Raw genomic sequence first — 17691 nt, 5'->3', positions numbered from 1 at the left:
CTTGTAAATATCTTGACACTTGGGGAAAAATACTGAAGTATCAATAAAAGGAAATTTCCAGTTCCATAGAGAGGAAACTCTATTTAGAATTCAGAATTCAATATTATAGGCTTCACTATTTTGCTTTTACTTTGCTGCTATCTGTTGAACTGTTACCTTTTACTCAGTTGGAATAGAGATTATATTTAGTTTTAGTAGAAATATGTTTCTTTTATTCTGTTCTTCTATGTCAAATGCAGAAACATTGAATGCATACATATGAAGATGACTAATGAGATCCAACTTCTAAAACTGGGCCCAAAGCATCACACAATTTCAACTTAAAATGAATTGAATTTTCAGTTTATGAACTGAAGAAAAATGTTTCTTTAAAATAAATGGAAAGATATTAATGGTCAATTAAGTTCACTCATTTTTAATTCTCTGAAAGAAGAGGTATTAAAATGGGATGTGCAACGTTCGATTAGGAAATATGATATTTCTATATATAATATAATTTATACTACACAAAGATATAATTTACATTTTTTTAAAGAAGGAACTGTTTTCAATGCTAGTAAAGCATGTGATTCTAGGTCTAATTTCAGTGTTTTGGTCATATTTTGATAACTTTGTCCTTTTTTATGAAAACAGAAAATCAATTAAAAACTAAGGTGATGAAGCTAGAAAAAGAATTAGAGGTATGTTTAAATTGCACCTAATGTAAAGATTGAATATCCTTTTTGAGATAAAATATTATCTTTAAATAGCTTTATGAATCTTATTCTAAACCTGCTTAATTTGTATGGCACTGAATCCTCTAAGTTACAGCATGTTGTGAGGCTTGGTACTCACATATTATTGTCGGTAATTTTAAATCCCGCAACTGTTTAATTTGCATAATATTTTAAATATGGGCAATATATAAAAGTTAGGATCCTACTACATGTTTTAGAAAATTTCCTTGCATTAATTATTAATTGAGAAATCAGATTTTTGAAGCATTTTTAAAATATAATATAAATATAATAAAAAGTATACTTGCAGAGAATATGTTGAATCATAAAGTATAAGTCTATTTTAATAGTTGGAAATTTGATTTGTGCTGCTATACTGGTAGAAATAATGAATTAATTCAATATTTGTTAATTTAGTAATTATTTTTCAGTATAGTCAGTCTAAATTTAATTTAGATTCCAAACAGATAGTTCCACAGAATAAATAGCTAAATCTGATATTACATTGTTTAGTTCCATATTTACTATATTTTAAAACCTTTCCATAAGTTTTATATTGTTTAGAATATGCACTTTTTATATAACTTAATATAATGAAATATATATAACTAATTTTATTTTAATACTTGCTAAGAAAGCACAGCGATCCACTGGAAGCCGTGATACACGATTTCTGCGTGATGAAATTCGCCAATTGGAAAAACAGTTGTCACAAAAAGACAGAGAATTAGCAGACATGGAAAAGGACCTAGACAAAGAGAAAAAAGTTAATGAACAGGTAAATTACATCTCTATAAAGAGTAAAAGCTTATTCTGAACAAATTAATGTTAGAATAACAATAGAAATGGAAAAAGAAGACCTAATAATGCAAGATTTTTTAAAAAAATAATGCAAATTTATTTCAATATAATAGTAGTGATAAATACTATAAATTTAGAAAAATAAAATTGTTAATGAAATTGTAAACATATCTATACAGAAGAAGATCCAATTGAGTCAAATAAATTTACTCACAGATAAATAAATATAAGATTTTTAAATCTGAAATTCTTTCTGTTATTGGCAATACTGAATATTATCTAAATTTGATTTAAAAATACATCTGATCATAAAGTGTGTGTTTTTTTAAATGAAGCCCTGGAACTGTTTCAAAAGTGTAAAATTATAAGAAACAATCTAATATGTATAGTAAACTGAAAGAGATGCTCTCAAATTTACTAGTTTCAGTAGTTCCTGTGTCTAGTTTAACAATTTCTTGTTTTTAGTGCATTATGTATCTATAAGAAGCACTATATATACAGTAGGGAAAAAAGTATTTAGTCAGACACCAATTGTGCAAGTTCTCCCACTTAAAAAGATGAGAGAGGCCTGTAGTTGACAACATAGGTAGACCTCAACAATGAGAGACAACATGAGAAAACACATCCAGGAAATCACATTGTCTGATTTTTAATGAATTTATTTCCAAATTATGGTGGAAAATAAGTATTTGGTCACCGACAAACAAGCAAAATTTTTGGCTCTCACAGACCTGTAACTTTTTCTTTAAGAGGTTCCTCTGTCCTCCACTCATTACCTGTAGTAATGGCACCTGTTTGAATTTGTGATCAATATAAAAGACACCTGTCCAGAACCTCAAACCGTCACACTCCAAACTCAACTATGGTGAAGACCAAAGAGATGTCGAAGGATATCAGAAACAAAATTGTAGTCCTGCACCAGGCTGGGAAGACTGAATCAGCAATAGGCAAGCAGATTGGTGTGAAGAAATCCACTCTGGGAGCAATAATTAGAAAATGGAAGACATATAAGACCACTGATAATCTCCCTTGATCTGGGACTACACGCAAGATCTCATCCTGTGGGGTCAAAATGAACACAAGAATGGTGAGCAAAAATCCTAGACCCACATGGGAACCTAGTGAATGACCTGCAGAGAGCTGGGACCAACGTAACAAAGGCTACCACACTATGCCACCAGGGACTCAAGATTCTGCAGTGCCAGACATGTCCCCTGCTTAAGCCAATATATGTCCGGGGCCGTCTGAAGTTTGCTAGAGAAGTTTTGGATGATCCAGGAGAGCATTGGGAGAATGTCATATGGCCAGATGAAACTAAAGTAGAACTGTTTGATAGAAATACAACTCGTCGTGTTTGGAGGAGGAAGAATGCTAAGTTGCATCCAAACAACACCATACCTACTGTGAAGCATGGGGGTGGCAACGTCATGTTTTGGGGTGGTTTCTCTGCAAAGGGACCAGGACGACTGATCCATGTACATGAAAGAATAAATGGGGCCATGTATTGTGAGCTTCTGAGTGCAAACCACCTTCTATCAGCAAGGGCACTGAAGATGAAACGTGGCTGGATCTTTCAGCATGACAATGATCCCAAATACACCGCCAAGGTAACAAAGGAGTGGCTTCGTAAGAAGCATTTGAAGGTCATGGAGTGGCCTAGCCAGTCTCCAGATCTCAACCTTATAAAAAATATTTGGAGGGTGTTAAAATTCTGTGTTGCCCAGCGACAGCCCCAAAACATCACTGCTCTTGAGGAGATCTGCATGGAAGAATGGGCCAACATACCAGCAACAGTGTGTGCCAACCTTGTGAGGACTTACAGAAAATGTTTGACCTCTGTCATTGCCAACAAAGGATATATAACAAAGTATTGAGATCAACTTTTGTTATTGACCAAATACTTATTTTCCACAATAATTTGGAAATAAATTCATTAAAAATCAGACAATGTGATTTCCTGGATGTGTTTTCTCATGTTGTCTCTCATGGTTGAAGTCTACCTATGATGTCAATTACAGGCCTCTCTCATCTTTTTAAGTGGGAGAACTTGCACAATTGGTGTCTGACTAAATACTATTTTTCCCCACTGTATGTGATTGGAACTAATTAGAGTTTATTCCATACATTGCAGATTGACTGCACTACATTTTGGAATTGGTAAATTATGAAGACCTAGGTAATAACTTCTGTTGCTGCGTACTTCTGAGAAAATGTAGCATTATATAGTTTTAGTAGAAAACTGGTTAAACAAATGTTTGGATTGAAGTAGAGGTGATTATTATTTTCAGTTGATGATTTATATATACAGTATATATAGGTTTTGCAAATATGAATAATGATGACATTCCTAGAAAGAGGCTTATGTCTTATATTAGGATCATACTATATATTTTCAGCTAACCAATTTGTCATTCTAGCTTACTCTTCGAAGTGAAGAAACAGAAAATGAAAACAGCAAATTAAGAAGAGAGGTTGGTATGTCAATATAACAATTAGACACAAAATAATTTTTTGTACTTGGTGCCTACTTATTTGTTGCACCTGGTATACTTTTGATTTACTACTGCTATTGTGCTTCCTTATTTCCATCTTTCGTTATCTGTGCCATGTATACTAGACCTAAGTATTTCCAATTTCTTAGAAGAAAGGCCATTTAATTTAGTTTAATTCAGTCATAACAAATGATTAAAATATTCTGCAAAGACAGGATTATTCTTTCAATCTAGGTAATTTCTGCTTCAGTTTAGGGATTTTCTTCATTATAAAGTTGTTCTGTGTCTAGTGGACCAATTTTAAAGATCATCCCCACCTCACCACCTCAGATTTTGATGAAATTTGGCACATAGTTTCTTTATGATATAAAACAATGTTGTGCAAACTTTTAGTTCAAAAGACTAAAAATTGGGAGTTCTAGGAGACCTCAAGTAAAGGGTTGCAAAATGCTGAGTCGGCAAAAATGACATTTTGGGCCAACTTCCAGAAGCTGTAAACGTGGCAGTTTCAGTAGTATGTTGGAGATATTTGGAGAACCTGCACACTTTGGAAGGCTTTATAAACTGGCAAAACACCATGTACCTAGTCCTCTTACGTTTTACATGGTTCAGGCTCAAACTTTGCAAAAAAAACCCCTCAAAAATGAATTTACAGCAATCTTCAGGCTGCTGTAGTTTCAAAACTACTTGGCCTTTCAGACTGATTTTTGGCAGGTGCACTAAGTACACAGCTGCAATGAGGACTTCCAATTTGCACCACTTTCCTTCAAGTTGTTGAAAAAATATAAAAGTTCAAAGTTGATATTTAGCATGTTTTTGCCAAATTTTGGCTATCTTTGATGCTTTGTTTGATCCTGTGGGATAGCTTAAATTCTCTTCAATTTAGCACCATTAGCAGACTCTCTTCTTTAAGAATATATTGTTTTAATTTTGGTGTCCCTTCATATAAGGATTGGAAAAATGTCCTCAACTGTTTGCGGGCAGCCTGTGATTTCTGCACTGCACCCTTGATACAAGTGCAGTAAAAGTGATTCTTTTTTTCAATAAGCAGCATTTTTTAAAAATAAAGAACACATTATGTTATAAGACTGTGTTCAAGAAAACTAAAAAACGAATGTTTGTTAGGAAATGGAAGGGTGAGACCAGGTTTTAAATAAGCATTGTTGCATGATAGAGGAAACAGACCCATTGATGTATAAGTCAATCAGTGCTTTAAAGATGTGTTGGTCCATGGTGGCTCATCGGCAAGAGGTCACGCCTGATAGCCAGGCATGTCCAGCCACGGGTGGGGCACTTGGCATAGGTTCCCAAGCCTGAAGGTGGGCATCTTACACGAGGTTCCCAAGCCTCTTTTGGGTGTCTTTGCCTAGGTTCCCAAGCCTAAAGGACGTGTTGTGGATGCTGTCAAAGTCCCTAGTGAAGACAATGTCCTCAATAAGGGGCTAAGAGCAACCCAGCCGTGTGGGGTCACTCACGAACACGAATCCTAGAAAGAAAAACTGGACACATTCTCTCTCTGGATGAAGTGACATGGTGTAGAGCCATGTACCCCTTTTTATTTGGGAACATAAGGAAATGGGGGATAATTACATATACAGTACATGTCAAATGATACATCCAATAACATAACTTCAAACGTATCTTTTGAGTTCTTCCTTTTCCCATAGATATCAAGAAACAATTTCCTAGAAACTTCCTAACAGCAGATGTTTCTCACACCTAATTTCTCTGAAGTCTTCATATCTCACTAATCTTCCTTAATTACCCTGTCGTCCTGTTGTATGCTTCAGGCAATGTAAATCCCCCCCCCCCCCTTTGATCCTATAATGTCCTGTCTGGAGTGATGAAAACTTTGTTTATTGTGAGATGTTTATTTGAGCCCTTTTGTTTCCCTGTAGTAATTGCCAGAAATGCAGATTAGGCAGGTTAGTGCCCTTCCTGTCCTGGGTTATAGAATTAGGGTAAGCAGAGTATTTTTATGCTAGAGGTCCAGATTTATAAATCCTATTCTAACATTTATGCTATACTGCAACAACGTGTCTTAATGGTTCCCAAGCTGTAGTAAAACATCAGTGCTGCAGAGACAAGAATTTTTCACTGATAATTTTAGCTGGGTTTTTTGGTAATTTATACTGTCATCCAAGTTCTGTAGTTGCTGGTACTGGAAGAACTGCTAGAATATCCTGTCAGGAATCCAACAGGAATCTCTTCTGCTAGGCCAATCTGCGCAAGAGAAAAGACCCAGTAAAGCAACTAGCTGCTCAGGCTAGTTTGCAACGACCTAAAAAAGCCAAATTTTCACAGCAAAAGGCTTGTCTGAATTTTGCAAACAAAAAATAAATGAAATCAAGTTCATTTTTGTTTCCAATGATGAAATTGAATCTTCACGATCTGCGCAAGAGAAAGGATTCAGTAAAGCTTCCACAGTTGCTGGGACTCGTGAAAATCACCAGTTTATTCCAATTGACTTGAACCAAATTTCATTAAGTAGAGGGTCAAATGATTCTTCCTCATCTGTTGCCAAGCTTTGTAAGTCAGAAGACGCAGTGAGTGAACCTGGGATAAATGTTCCTGAACTTCAGCTTGGTCAATAAGTTGCCTGTGTTTATGACAATGAATGGTGGATTGGCAAAGTATGTGACACATCATTTGTAAAACATGATGCCTTGATCAACTTTATGCATTCCTGTGGACATGCACAATCATATCATTGTCCTAGCAGAGGAGATTCCTGTTGGATTCCTGAACAGCATATTCTAGCAGTTCTTCCAGTACCAGCAACTACAGCACTTGGATGACAATGTAAATTACCAAAAAACCCAGCTAAAAGAGAAAAATTCTTGTCTCTGTAGTACTGATGTTTTACTACAGCTTGGGAACCATTCAGGCACATCCTTTAGGCTTGGGAACCTAGGCAAAGACACCCAAAAGAGGCTTGGGAACCTCGTGTAAGATGCAATATATTCTTAAAGAAGAGAATCTGCTCTTTCTAATGGTGCTAAATTGAACAGGATTGAAGTGGTCCCACAGGATCAATCAGGGCATCAAAGATAGCCAAAATTTGGCAAAAATGCGTTAAGTACCAACTTTGAACTCTTATATTTTTTCAACAACTTGAAGGAAAGTGGTGCAAATTGGAAGTCCTCATTGCAGCTGTGTACTTAGTACACCTGCCAAAAATCAGTCTGAAAGGCCAAGTAGTTTTGAAACTACAGCAGCCTGAAGATTGCTGTAAATTCATTTTTGAGAGGTTTTTTTTTGGAAGGTTTGAGCCTGAACCATGTAAAAAGTAAGAGGACTAGGTCCATGGGGTTTTGCCAGTTTATAAAGCCTTCCAAGGTGTGCAGGTTTTCCAAATATCTCCAACATACTACTGAAACTGCCGCGTTTACAGCTTCTGGAAGTTGGCCCAAAATGTCATTTTTGCCCACTCAGCATTTTGTAACCCTTTACTTGAGGTCTCCTAGAACTCCCAATTTTTATTCTTCTGAACTAAAATTTTGCACAGCATAGTTTTATATCAAAGAAACTATAAGCCAAATTTCATCAAAATCTGAGATGGTAAAATGGGGACCACTGGTCCACTTCACACGGAATGACCCTAATGTTAAGTTGTTAATGTGCTTGCTTGTTAAGATAATGCTGTATTATTTCTTCCTTTATATTTTTCTCTTTTCTCTTTTTGCCTGCTAAGTTTGATCTCTTAAATTTTCTTCTTTTTTCTTGTTTTGGCCTTATTTTTTTTTAAGAAAAAAAGAATGAAGAAAAAGGTGAGGATTAGTGTTAGTTTCTGTGTTCAGTGTATTAGCTTGTTTTAATAGCTTAATTTAAAAAATAGATTCTTTAAAGGTGAAAGGGCCAATTATCATATCCCATCCCTGGCCCTACTTGGTGCACGAATAAAAATTAAAGAATTTCAAGTGGCCATCTAGCCTCCACTTAAATAGATCTAATGAAATGAAGTCTCTCTAGTTTATTACTTCTAGTTCCTAGTTCTAGATCTATTAGCATATTTCTCAGCTGCAGAAAATATTAATATCTTATGTTCAGCAGTTTCATATTTTAATTTTCTTTTTCTGCAGAATGAGCAGCTTCATCAGGATGCTATTGACTATCAGAGACAGTTAGAAACACAAAAGGAAACACTTCTCTCAAGAAGAGGAGAAGACTCAGATTACAGGTCACAGTTATCAAAAAAGAATTTTGAGCTTGTTGAATACCTAGATGAAATTCAGGTAAGATTCAGAGAGTTATATAGGTTTATATGGGTACACCCATGACAGCTCGCGCGGCTGCATTCTGGACTAAATGAAGCCTCTGAACGTTCTTTAACGGTAGCCCCATGTAGACTGCATTGCAGTAATCGAGCCATGATGAATCTAGTAGGAAAAGTCCTGCCAATTTAGTCAATCAAATTAAACTAATGATGGGGCAACTCAGGAGAAACTTTAAAATAAAATGAAGGGCTTGGTTGTTCATTAGAGCATTGCATGTCAGCCATCATGCTAATGAGAATATATTTTTTCAGATATTCTAAAACTTGCCAAAATCCATATGTTGTTTCGTGAACTAATTGTAATGATTTATTTTATGGTTGGATGTCCCTGCATTTAAGAACTTTGCTTATTATTATATTGTTATCTTCTAGACTTTCTTAGGGGACAATTTAATATAGCTTGATCAATTTAAGAATTGCTTCTTATATCAAAACATACATTTCATGGGAAAACGTCTGTTTTACATTTGTAGAATTTGACAGAAGCTAATGAAAAGTTAGAAGCACAAAACCAGGAAATGAGGAAGAATTTAGAAGAATCTGTGCAAGAAATGGAGAATATGACTGATGAATACAATAAAATGAAATTTGTGGTGCAACAGTCTGATATTGCCATGGACCAGCTAAGCAAGGAAAAAGAGCAATATAGACTACAGGTATGAGGCACCTTGCATACAAGAAAGCAGATGCACAAAGCATTAAAATTAGAATACAAAGGATTAAGTTAGTTATGTTGATTTTAAGAGAGCTAAATAGTACCAAATTTGAAGTTTATCTGCAATGCACTTGTCAGGGCCTTATCCTTTGAAAAAGATATTAGTATCTTTTATGTGTAAATCGTAAGAAAGCAACTAGGTCCAATTATGTGTACTGGAAAATTCCCATTGGTAATTAGTCTGTCAATAGCTTATATCAGTGATGGTGAACATTTTTTGTCTTGGGTACCAAAAGGGTATGTGCACGCCGGATACTGTCCATGTGCCCACACTCGTAATTCAATGCCCTCTCCTGTACATGCACACAATCCCTGTGCTGCCCCATGTGCATGCACAACCCCCCCTACACTGCCCCTCCATGCATTTGCACAGATCTCACTCAAACCTCAGGACCGTTGGGTTGTTTTTTGCTCTCCCCAGGGCTCAGGAAAGCCTCCTGAAGCCTGGAGAGAGCAAAAGATGGCCTAGCAGGCCAAACAGTTGGGCCATTGGGCCATTTTCCCACCATCTCCAGAGTTCAGGAGGCTTTCCTGAAGCCTGGGGAGACCGAAAACGGCCAGAAAGAAGGCCGAAAATCAGCTGGCCTGTGCCTGCGCATGCACGCTGGAGCTGACATAGGACGGCATCTCACATGCCCTCCTCACATGTGCCACCAGTAGCACACATGCCACAGGTTCACCATCATTGGCTTAGAAGGATCATTCACATGTCTGTGGTAATAGACTTTGTCTAGTCTCACCTGCCCTCAGATTTGGCTCTGTGTTTCACCTGTGGCACGCATGCCATAGGTTCACCTTCACTGGCTTATATTATGAATTGTATCTCAATGCAGGTGCATGAGCTGTCAGAGCAACTTAAAGCAAAGAATGAAGAAGATGACCCACTTATTGCAGCTGTAAATGAAAAAGTGGAGGAGTGGAAGGTATTTCACAACTAACATTAACTGCGTTTTAGCTATTTGTTTTGTGTTTTGCCATAATTAAGATTCTTTTTGTCTCCTTTTATCTTGCAGAGAATTTTGGCTTCCAAAGATGATGAAATAATTGAATATCAGGAAATGTTGTTGACTCTAAAAGAGAAGCTGAAAATGGCCCAGATGGATGCTGACAAGAGCAATGTTCTTGCCCTCCAGCAGGTATCCACATGTTTGTATCCATACATTTATGAAATAAATATGCACATTACTAGAAAATATAATGCAGTAATTATCTTCAAACCCACTTTTGTATGGCCGTATCTAGAAACCTGTTTTACAGAACTGTATTTATGCAGCATTTTGAATATTTTACCACTAAATTCATTACTTTTAATCATTTCCCCCCATAAAATGTACTATATGAGTTTTAAAATCTATTAACATAGTTGATTTGAAGGGACAGAAATGTTTGGTGAGGAGGTCATTATATGTTTGGGAAGTTAATTGGTTCCTTAACACAATACATTTTGAAATTTTGAAATGGAGTGGGGTGGGGTGGGAGAATGGAGCATTGCATAGTTCCTTTTTGAATAAGGAGAACTAGGAAAAACAGCTTAATTGCATGGGCTCAACAAAGCTTATTTGGTTGTTCCTCTTATAATGATATATTCCCAACTCTTGCCCTCTCCCCTTCAATCCCATGCCAGGTTTTCTCCCTTTAGCAGTCTTACTTCTTGCCTACAGGGGAGCTCATGGTAGTAATTAATGCATTAGTTTATCCTGAATTTATGATAATCTGAAATACTGCAGTAGTGGGTTGCTACCCAAATGGTAAAAGACCCCACACCAGTAGTAAAAGTTGAGTCGCGCATGCAATTTTGCATCTTCTGCGTGCGCATGTGCATATTCCGGCAAGATTTTGCTTCTGTGCATTTGCAGGAAGCAAAATCTGGTGATGGGATGCACGTGCGAGAGAGGTTTTGGCAATTTTTTGCTTCTGCATAAAAGAAAAAACACCCACCGAAATCACTCTTGCATGCATATCCCCATACAAGATTTTGTTTCCTGCGCATATGCAGAAGCAAAATCTCGCTGGGACACGTGTGCTTGCACACAGGAGAAGCAAATGGGAATCCGCCCGTGAAATACTGCTGTATGTACCTCATGTCTGTTTAGAAGAAAATGAAACCATTTGGGAGATAGCATTTAGTTGTGATTAATTTAGTTGACGTCATGAAGTTGTAAGCAATTTATTTTATTTTTATTTCTCTGCTTTATTTATTTTTTTGCTCCCTTTGCTCATCCTTCTAGATAATATCCGAACTCTGTGTTGTAAGTACATTTGTCTTTCTGTTGATCATTTTGGTGTACTTTAAGAGCATGTTCCATGTATTATTTATTAAATAAAAAACTCTCTTTAGGGTGTGCAAGAAAGAGACAGCCAGATCAAATTGCTCACTGAACAGATTGAACAATATACAGTGGAGATGGAGAAAAATGTATCGATCATTGAGGATATGAAAAGAGAACTCCAGAAAGATAAAAGTAAATATTTGAAAGTGTTTCTGTCCTAATGTCAATAGGTAAACAATAAACAATGAAGTACTGTTTGAATTTGCAGTGTTTGATTATAGCCTTAAATGTAGTTAAGAAGGAAAGCAGCACCTCAGTAATCAGGTCATATGCTGACACTTAACTTTGAGTAATATTAGGTGGAATTTTAACACACACACACAAATACACACATATACACATACATACACGAAGTAGTAAGATATTTTCCACTGAAAGACTATGCTGTCCACATATCAAAATTTTTCAGGACTTGTTGCTACTTTAAGCTTGGATTTAATGTCCTTGACTCTCTTGGATTAAATTTTTATAGTGGAAAGGAAGCTGATCTTATTTTTTTAAAAATAATTTACTGGTTGTTAATTTTCTACTATATTTTTACTTTTAATGTCATGTATTGAATATGTTTCTCCTTTCAATTCTATAGAAATATTAACTAATTAAACATTTATTTTTATTTCAGGCGGGCTATCGATTACTCAACAGAATCGTATTGAGGAAATGCAAGGAAAGTTACGGATGCTGGAAGAGAAATTCAAGGATAGTGAAAGGACAGCAGAACTTGCAGAAGCCGATGCAAGAGAAAAGGACAAAGAACTTATTGAAACTCTGAAACGAGTGAAAGATTATGAAACTGTATGTCTTTTGATTGAAGAAAATATCTTCCAGGCAGAAGCAGTCAATGTCCTTAAAATTGAGAGAGGTGTTCCCTTACTAGTAGGGGGAAATGTATGCCAGCAACTGATGGGACAGGAGCTGGGGAAGTATTGGGCCAGAATCAAAAGTTCAGAAACATAATTTTCTTATGCTATTCTCTCTTCTTTTTTGTGTTCTGCACCCATTGTTCATTTATTATTCTTGCACATGCTAATTAATTCACTCATTTCATTGTAGTATTAATGCAGTCACAATTTGCATACCATCACTTCTCTTACAAACATGCACATACACAATTTACATTCATCTGTTTTTAATTTGTTATTTTTGAATTTAATGAATGTGCAAATACGCCAGCAAAGGAAGAGTCTTTGTCCTGCAGGTTTTCTCTCTCTATCTCCTTCCATATTTTATTTGTTGGCTGAAAAATATGCTAAAACTGAGTTTGAAAGATAATTAATGGACTTAAGATCATAATTCCAGTTTCTTAAATATTTTATTATATGTTTTATATGTATTTGTGATATATTGATAATATTTTCTAATCTTTTCTTTTCCAAGGGAATATACGGCCTGGAAGATGCTGTTGCTGAAATAAAAGGTTTAAAAAAGCAACTCAAAATAAGAAACAGTGAAATTGAAACATTAATTAAAGAAGTTAATAAACTTGAATTTAAAATCAATGATCTTCTTGATGAAAATGAAGATCTTCGGGAACAGCTAGGTATGACCATATCAGATTGATTAGATAACATGGTATTTAAATAATATATTTAGCATGTCTTCATTACTTAGTTTTTTCAGGGATTTTTTTTTTAGCTGTCTTGAGTAGAACTGATAAATTCTTCGTAGGTAAATTTGAGCAACAAGTCTTCTGATTCTTCGTAGAGAGAATGGATGATTAAAGCAATTCTAATTAAAGCAATTTTTATCTGGAGTTTAAGAGCATTGAGAAGATGTTTAGTAAAATGACACTTTTATTACATTGGTAGTGTTATTCGATAAAACATTGTGGATGCAGCAGAGTTAAGACAGTGAGGAGGCTGGTGATGAACATGGGCATGTCTGGAGAGGGGTCTGTGTCAGAGACAGAGATGGGTCCAGAGCCAACTGAGAGTTCTGTGCCGGACATCAGTGAGGCAGAGAAACAGGGAGAGCCTGTTCCCAATGCGCACATGCACAGAGCTTCCATAAGGCAAGAGCAGTTAAGGAAAAAAAGAGATACTTGGGAGTAAGGCTTAGAGATGATTGGCCCCTTTCATAAGACATAAAAGAGGAGCAAGCAGACATGAGCCATTGCAGGAAGCAACTTGGTTCAGTCAGGTTGGTTTAACTCATCAGCTTTGTTTTGACACTCTGCTCCCGTTTGGCCTTTGACAGCTTGCCAAGAGTGATAAAGATGGGTGCTATTATCAGCCTTGTGATAATAGCACCCAGAAAGATTGTGGCAGACTTCTGTTGTACCAATTAAAACTGTTTGGGACTCATTATGGCTGCGAATGAACATAATTCACAGCCACTGAAATAAAACGAAGGCTTTTTGGGACTACATTGGTGATTTATGCTGTCTCAGGAAACCTAGGTCAGAACACATAATAGGAATTGGGAGTAGAATGAAAAGTGAGGAATTCTTTAACTTAGAGGGATTTCTTTCTTTAGCTTTTGATCTTTATTTTCATTTTATTAAGTTTACATATTAAGTTGTTAATATTAAGGAGCTCTATGTTAACTAGGTCAGTTGGATTTGTCCAAATTGACCTCGTTGTCTCCCACTGATTTTTTGCCATCCATGATCACACTGTTTTTCTATTAGGGCAGTGATGGTGAACCTATGGCATGCGTGCTACAGGTGGCTGAGCCATATCTGAGGACAAGTGAGGCATTGTCCTATCTCAGCTCCAGCATGCATACACTGGCCATCTGATTTTCTGATTGTCTTTTCAGCCATTTTTGCTCTCCCTGGGCTTCAGGAAAGCTTCCAGAGGCTTGGGGATGGTGAAAAATGGCCCAATGGGCCAACCAAAAGTTCACTTTTGTGTGTCACCCCCAGCCTCCTTTTCACTGTCAAGGGTCTTCAGGAACTTCTTTGGCTTTGGACAGTTGCAGCCAGGTCTGTCATACCTTGATCTATTTCTTCTGCAGCCAGCAAGGGTTTCCTAAGGGCCTCTGCAGTTGATAACAGAGCTTCAGATCGATCTGGACCTCTGTTATCAGCTACCGAAAGGGCCTTTAGGAAAGGCCTCTGCAGCTGATAACAGTGCTCTGGATAGAAGGAAAGCTTGCAGGCTGCAGAAAAAATGGGCTGAGATGTGCAAGGCCTGGTTGCAATTATCTGAAGGTAAGTAGTAGGGCATCTCCACTGAAGATAAATAGTAGGGCAGCTCCATAGCTTCAGTGAAGCTGTGAACCTGTGGGAGAGGAGCAGTGGGGGGTTTGTGCGCATGCATGGGGGGAGGGCATTGCATTATGGGTGTGGGTACCCGTGTGCATACTAGAGTGTGCATGCGCGCAGTCTTTTGGCATCTGAGCCAAAAAAGGTTCACCATCACTGTGTTAGGGTAAGGAAATCTTTCTGAAAAAAACTAAGCCTGTCATGGCTGTTTTAGTTTATGCATGTCTGAACACGTGGCCTTCAAAACCAAGAAAAACAACATGGAGTTACTACTTCTAAGCAGTTCCCTTTATTATTCCTCACCCATGGAAATAAATCTTACCAAACTAAACAATTACTTACATCATTAAAGATATATTCAGAAGTTGTATGGAGGAGCTATCTTGATCCTCCTTCTCTCAACCAAACTATCTAAACTTTGCTATCACTTGCTATCATGGGAATCCAAATTATATTCCACCCCAGTATATGTTTTTACACAGAAATACTGAGAGAATATTTGTAGCTCAGGGTTTAACTGCAGGGTTTTTGGTACTGTCCGAGTTTGGTGATTTTCTTTCAGATGTTTTGTTACCAAACTATAGTAAATAACATTATTAGTGCACTTCCAAGCTCCAACAAAACCAAGAACCTAATAGTTAAGTTTAAAAGAATTAGTACAGTGCTGCTACTATTATCAAAAGATGGTCTGTTTTTGCCATATTTAATAAGAACCTGCATTTTCAACATAACTGAAATGAATATTGGAGGACAAAGAAAACGAATGGCTGAGGTTTACGCTCAGTATAAATACTTAACTAAGAAACATGCAAAGCGTCAACAAGATGCTATAAGGGATCTTGATCTCCCTCAATACACCTTTCCATATCACCCAGTCCAGCAATTACAGTGATCCCTCATCTTTCGCAGGGGATGCGTTCCAAGACCACCCACGAAAAACGAATTTCCGTGAAGTAGAGGAAAGATATTTTTTATGTATTTAACTTTTATTTGGGCTTTTAAAACCCTCCCTGTATTGTTAACAACCCATCGCTGCTGACTGCTGAGAGAGACCAGCTTCTCTCAGTGGTCAGCAGCGGTGGTCAGTGTTCCCTCTAATTTTTTTTTGGGGGGGGGGGGGACTGGGCGGCACAAAAATATTAAATAAATAAACAAACAAACAAACAAATAAAAAAACCCACCCTGTTTTGCCTCAGAGAATTTCAAAATAAAATACTGTACTGTGTGTCTATAACAGTGAGCTCATAATAGGGCAACTCTATCAATATCAAAATGCCACTTAAATAGTTGAGCTAGTTTCAAACTAGATTTTGATTTTCTTTCTCTCTTCCTTACTCCCATTCTTTTTCTTTCTCTTTTCCTTCCTCTCTTTTTTCTATCTGTTTCTCTCTCTTCCTATCTCTCTCTTTCCCTCTCAGTCTTTCCCTCTCCGCTTCTGGGCAGGTTTGGAAAACTCTGAGTTGATGATGATTTTTAAGTGAGCGATTGCTCACTGCTCAGCTTAGAGGGAACTATGGCGGTGGTAGTGGCTTTCCTGTAGTTGGGCGGCAGCGGATGACCTTCCGAGAGTTGAGAAACATCCACGAACTGGAGGACACGACAAGCTGAGCCTTCCCCGTGACGCGCGGGCTGAAGGAAGCCGCAGCTGCAGTTCCTCCCCCCACACACAAACCACCGTTCTAAGGCGTAATGCCTCTGCCAGGAATGGGGATTGAAGGGGGGGGGGGCGATATTCATATTTCACAGTTTTCCTGGATTTTCCTCCGTTATCCGCGATAGAGTGGGCATAAGCCCCCTTTGAAAAAACCTGTGAAGTAGCAAATCCGCGAAAGCTGAACCGTGAAGTAGCGAGGGATTACGGTGTACAGTATAATCAAATCTACAGATAATCTCTAAGCATGATCTGTTTCATTTTAGGGCTTGATCCAAAAACAATGATTGATTTAACTGAACTGAAAAATAGCAAAGCATTAAAGCAACAACAATACAAGGCTGAAAATCAAGTTCTGCTGAAAGAGGCAAGTCATAATGTTCACTTAATGCTTTTCATAAAAATTAAGGTACAAAGAAATAATGCCATGTAACTTCAATGCAGATTGAAAGATTAGAAGAAGAAAGAGTTACCCTGAAACAACAAATCCGTAAATTGGCTCAGGAGAAAGGAAGAAGAGCTGCAACTTTAGGTAAGCTGGTACTTATTTTTTAAAACATAATTTAGCAATGAGATAAACAATTGATTATCATTCTTTGATCAATCTAAAAATATTTTCCAATATTTAGGAGTCAGACTGAATAATTCTATTATTTAATAATAATAAAGTCACCTTTGAATAGTGAGAGGGTGGCATACAAATTTAATAAAAAAGAAATAAATTCTTAGTTTTATTGCATGTTACAAGTATAATGTAGTATTTCATTGCAAACACAGTATTTTCCATTAAACTATATGTAAAAGAATTTGCTAAATCTTAGTACTGTGTCTGATCTGTTGCTACATGTTTTTTTTATTTAAGTAGTTTTAGTTCTATAATTTACATCAGATTAATCAGTGTTGATAGTTCTAGCCTTTGCTTTATGCGATTCTTCACTTACTTTGTACAGTGTGATAAAAGTTTGAGCTGCTATTTTTTTAATATGATGTTGACATCTCCTATCAATCTAAGAGAGCAAAACATTGAGGATTTTTTTACATTTGCTTTGGTAAAGTCTATTTCTCAACTTTTACTTCTCAGATCTGCCTGAAGTTAATTTTGTCTGAAAATTTTGTTCCAAATAGGACTGGATGCAGATGATCTACAGCTGATTGACAATTTTACTGAAGATTTAAAGATAAAAAGAGAGAGATCTGAATTAATGAGTACATCTAACTTTGATAAACTTAAAACAAAGGTAGCCATTCTTTTGAACTTCCAATTTGACTCAATTTCTGAAAGTATACAGTTTAGAAATACTATTTATCACACACTGTATACAAGAAAATTATTTTAAACACTCTTTCATAATGTGTAATACTTTGTTATTTCCATGTGTGGCTGAGTAGAGTATTAAGCATTACTCATATTGAGAATGAAAGTATATATTTAAAAGGGAAAAGAAAGCATACTTTAGGATGAAATACTTATTTGTTTTTCTGAAAGACCTGTGGAATTAAAT

The 17691-nt window shown here is 36.6% G+C and overlaps 1 protein-coding gene across 10 annotated transcripts in view; it reads left to right on the top strand.

The window, feature by feature from the left end:
- CEP290 (centrosomal protein 290) overlaps positions 1–17691 on the top strand; it is a 75450-nt gene that overhangs the window by 10658 nt on the left and 47101 nt on the right. For 7 of the 10 annotated variants that reach the window (XM_070755783.1, XM_070755784.1, XM_070755782.1 and 4 more), the window contains exons 5-18: positions 634–680; positions 1351–1494; positions 3935–3988; positions 8092–8244; positions 8759–8941; positions 9834–9923; positions 10014–10136; positions 11229–11249; positions 11339–11462; positions 11953–12125; positions 12708–12870; positions 16456–16556; positions 16634–16721; positions 17315–17427. In XM_070755783.1, coding sequence (XP_070611884.1) covers positions 634–680; positions 1351–1494; positions 3935–3988; positions 8092–8244; positions 8759–8941; positions 9834–9923; positions 10014–10136; positions 11229–11249; positions 11339–11462; positions 11953–12125; positions 12708–12870; positions 16456–16556; positions 16634–16721; positions 17315–17427 — 1577 coding nt within the window. The remainder of the gene's footprint in view (positions 1–633; positions 681–1350; positions 1495–3934; positions 3989–8091; positions 8245–8758; positions 8942–9833; positions 9924–10013; positions 10137–11228; positions 11250–11338; positions 11463–11952; positions 12126–12707; positions 12871–16455; positions 16557–16633; positions 16722–17314; positions 17428–17691) is intronic. The other 3 variants (XM_070755790.1, XM_070755791.1, XM_070755788.1) reach the window with 1 other exon arrangement.

Source organism: Erythrolamprus reginae, chromosome 6 (genome assembly GCF_031021105.1).
Source record: "Erythrolamprus reginae isolate rEryReg1 chromosome 6, rEryReg1.hap1, whole genome shotgun sequence".
In the NCBI taxonomy this organism is placed as follows: domain Eukaryota; kingdom Metazoa; phylum Chordata; class Lepidosauria; order Squamata; family Dipsadidae; genus Erythrolamprus; species Erythrolamprus reginae.
This window is presented reverse-complemented; position numbering and strand designations above follow the sequence as displayed.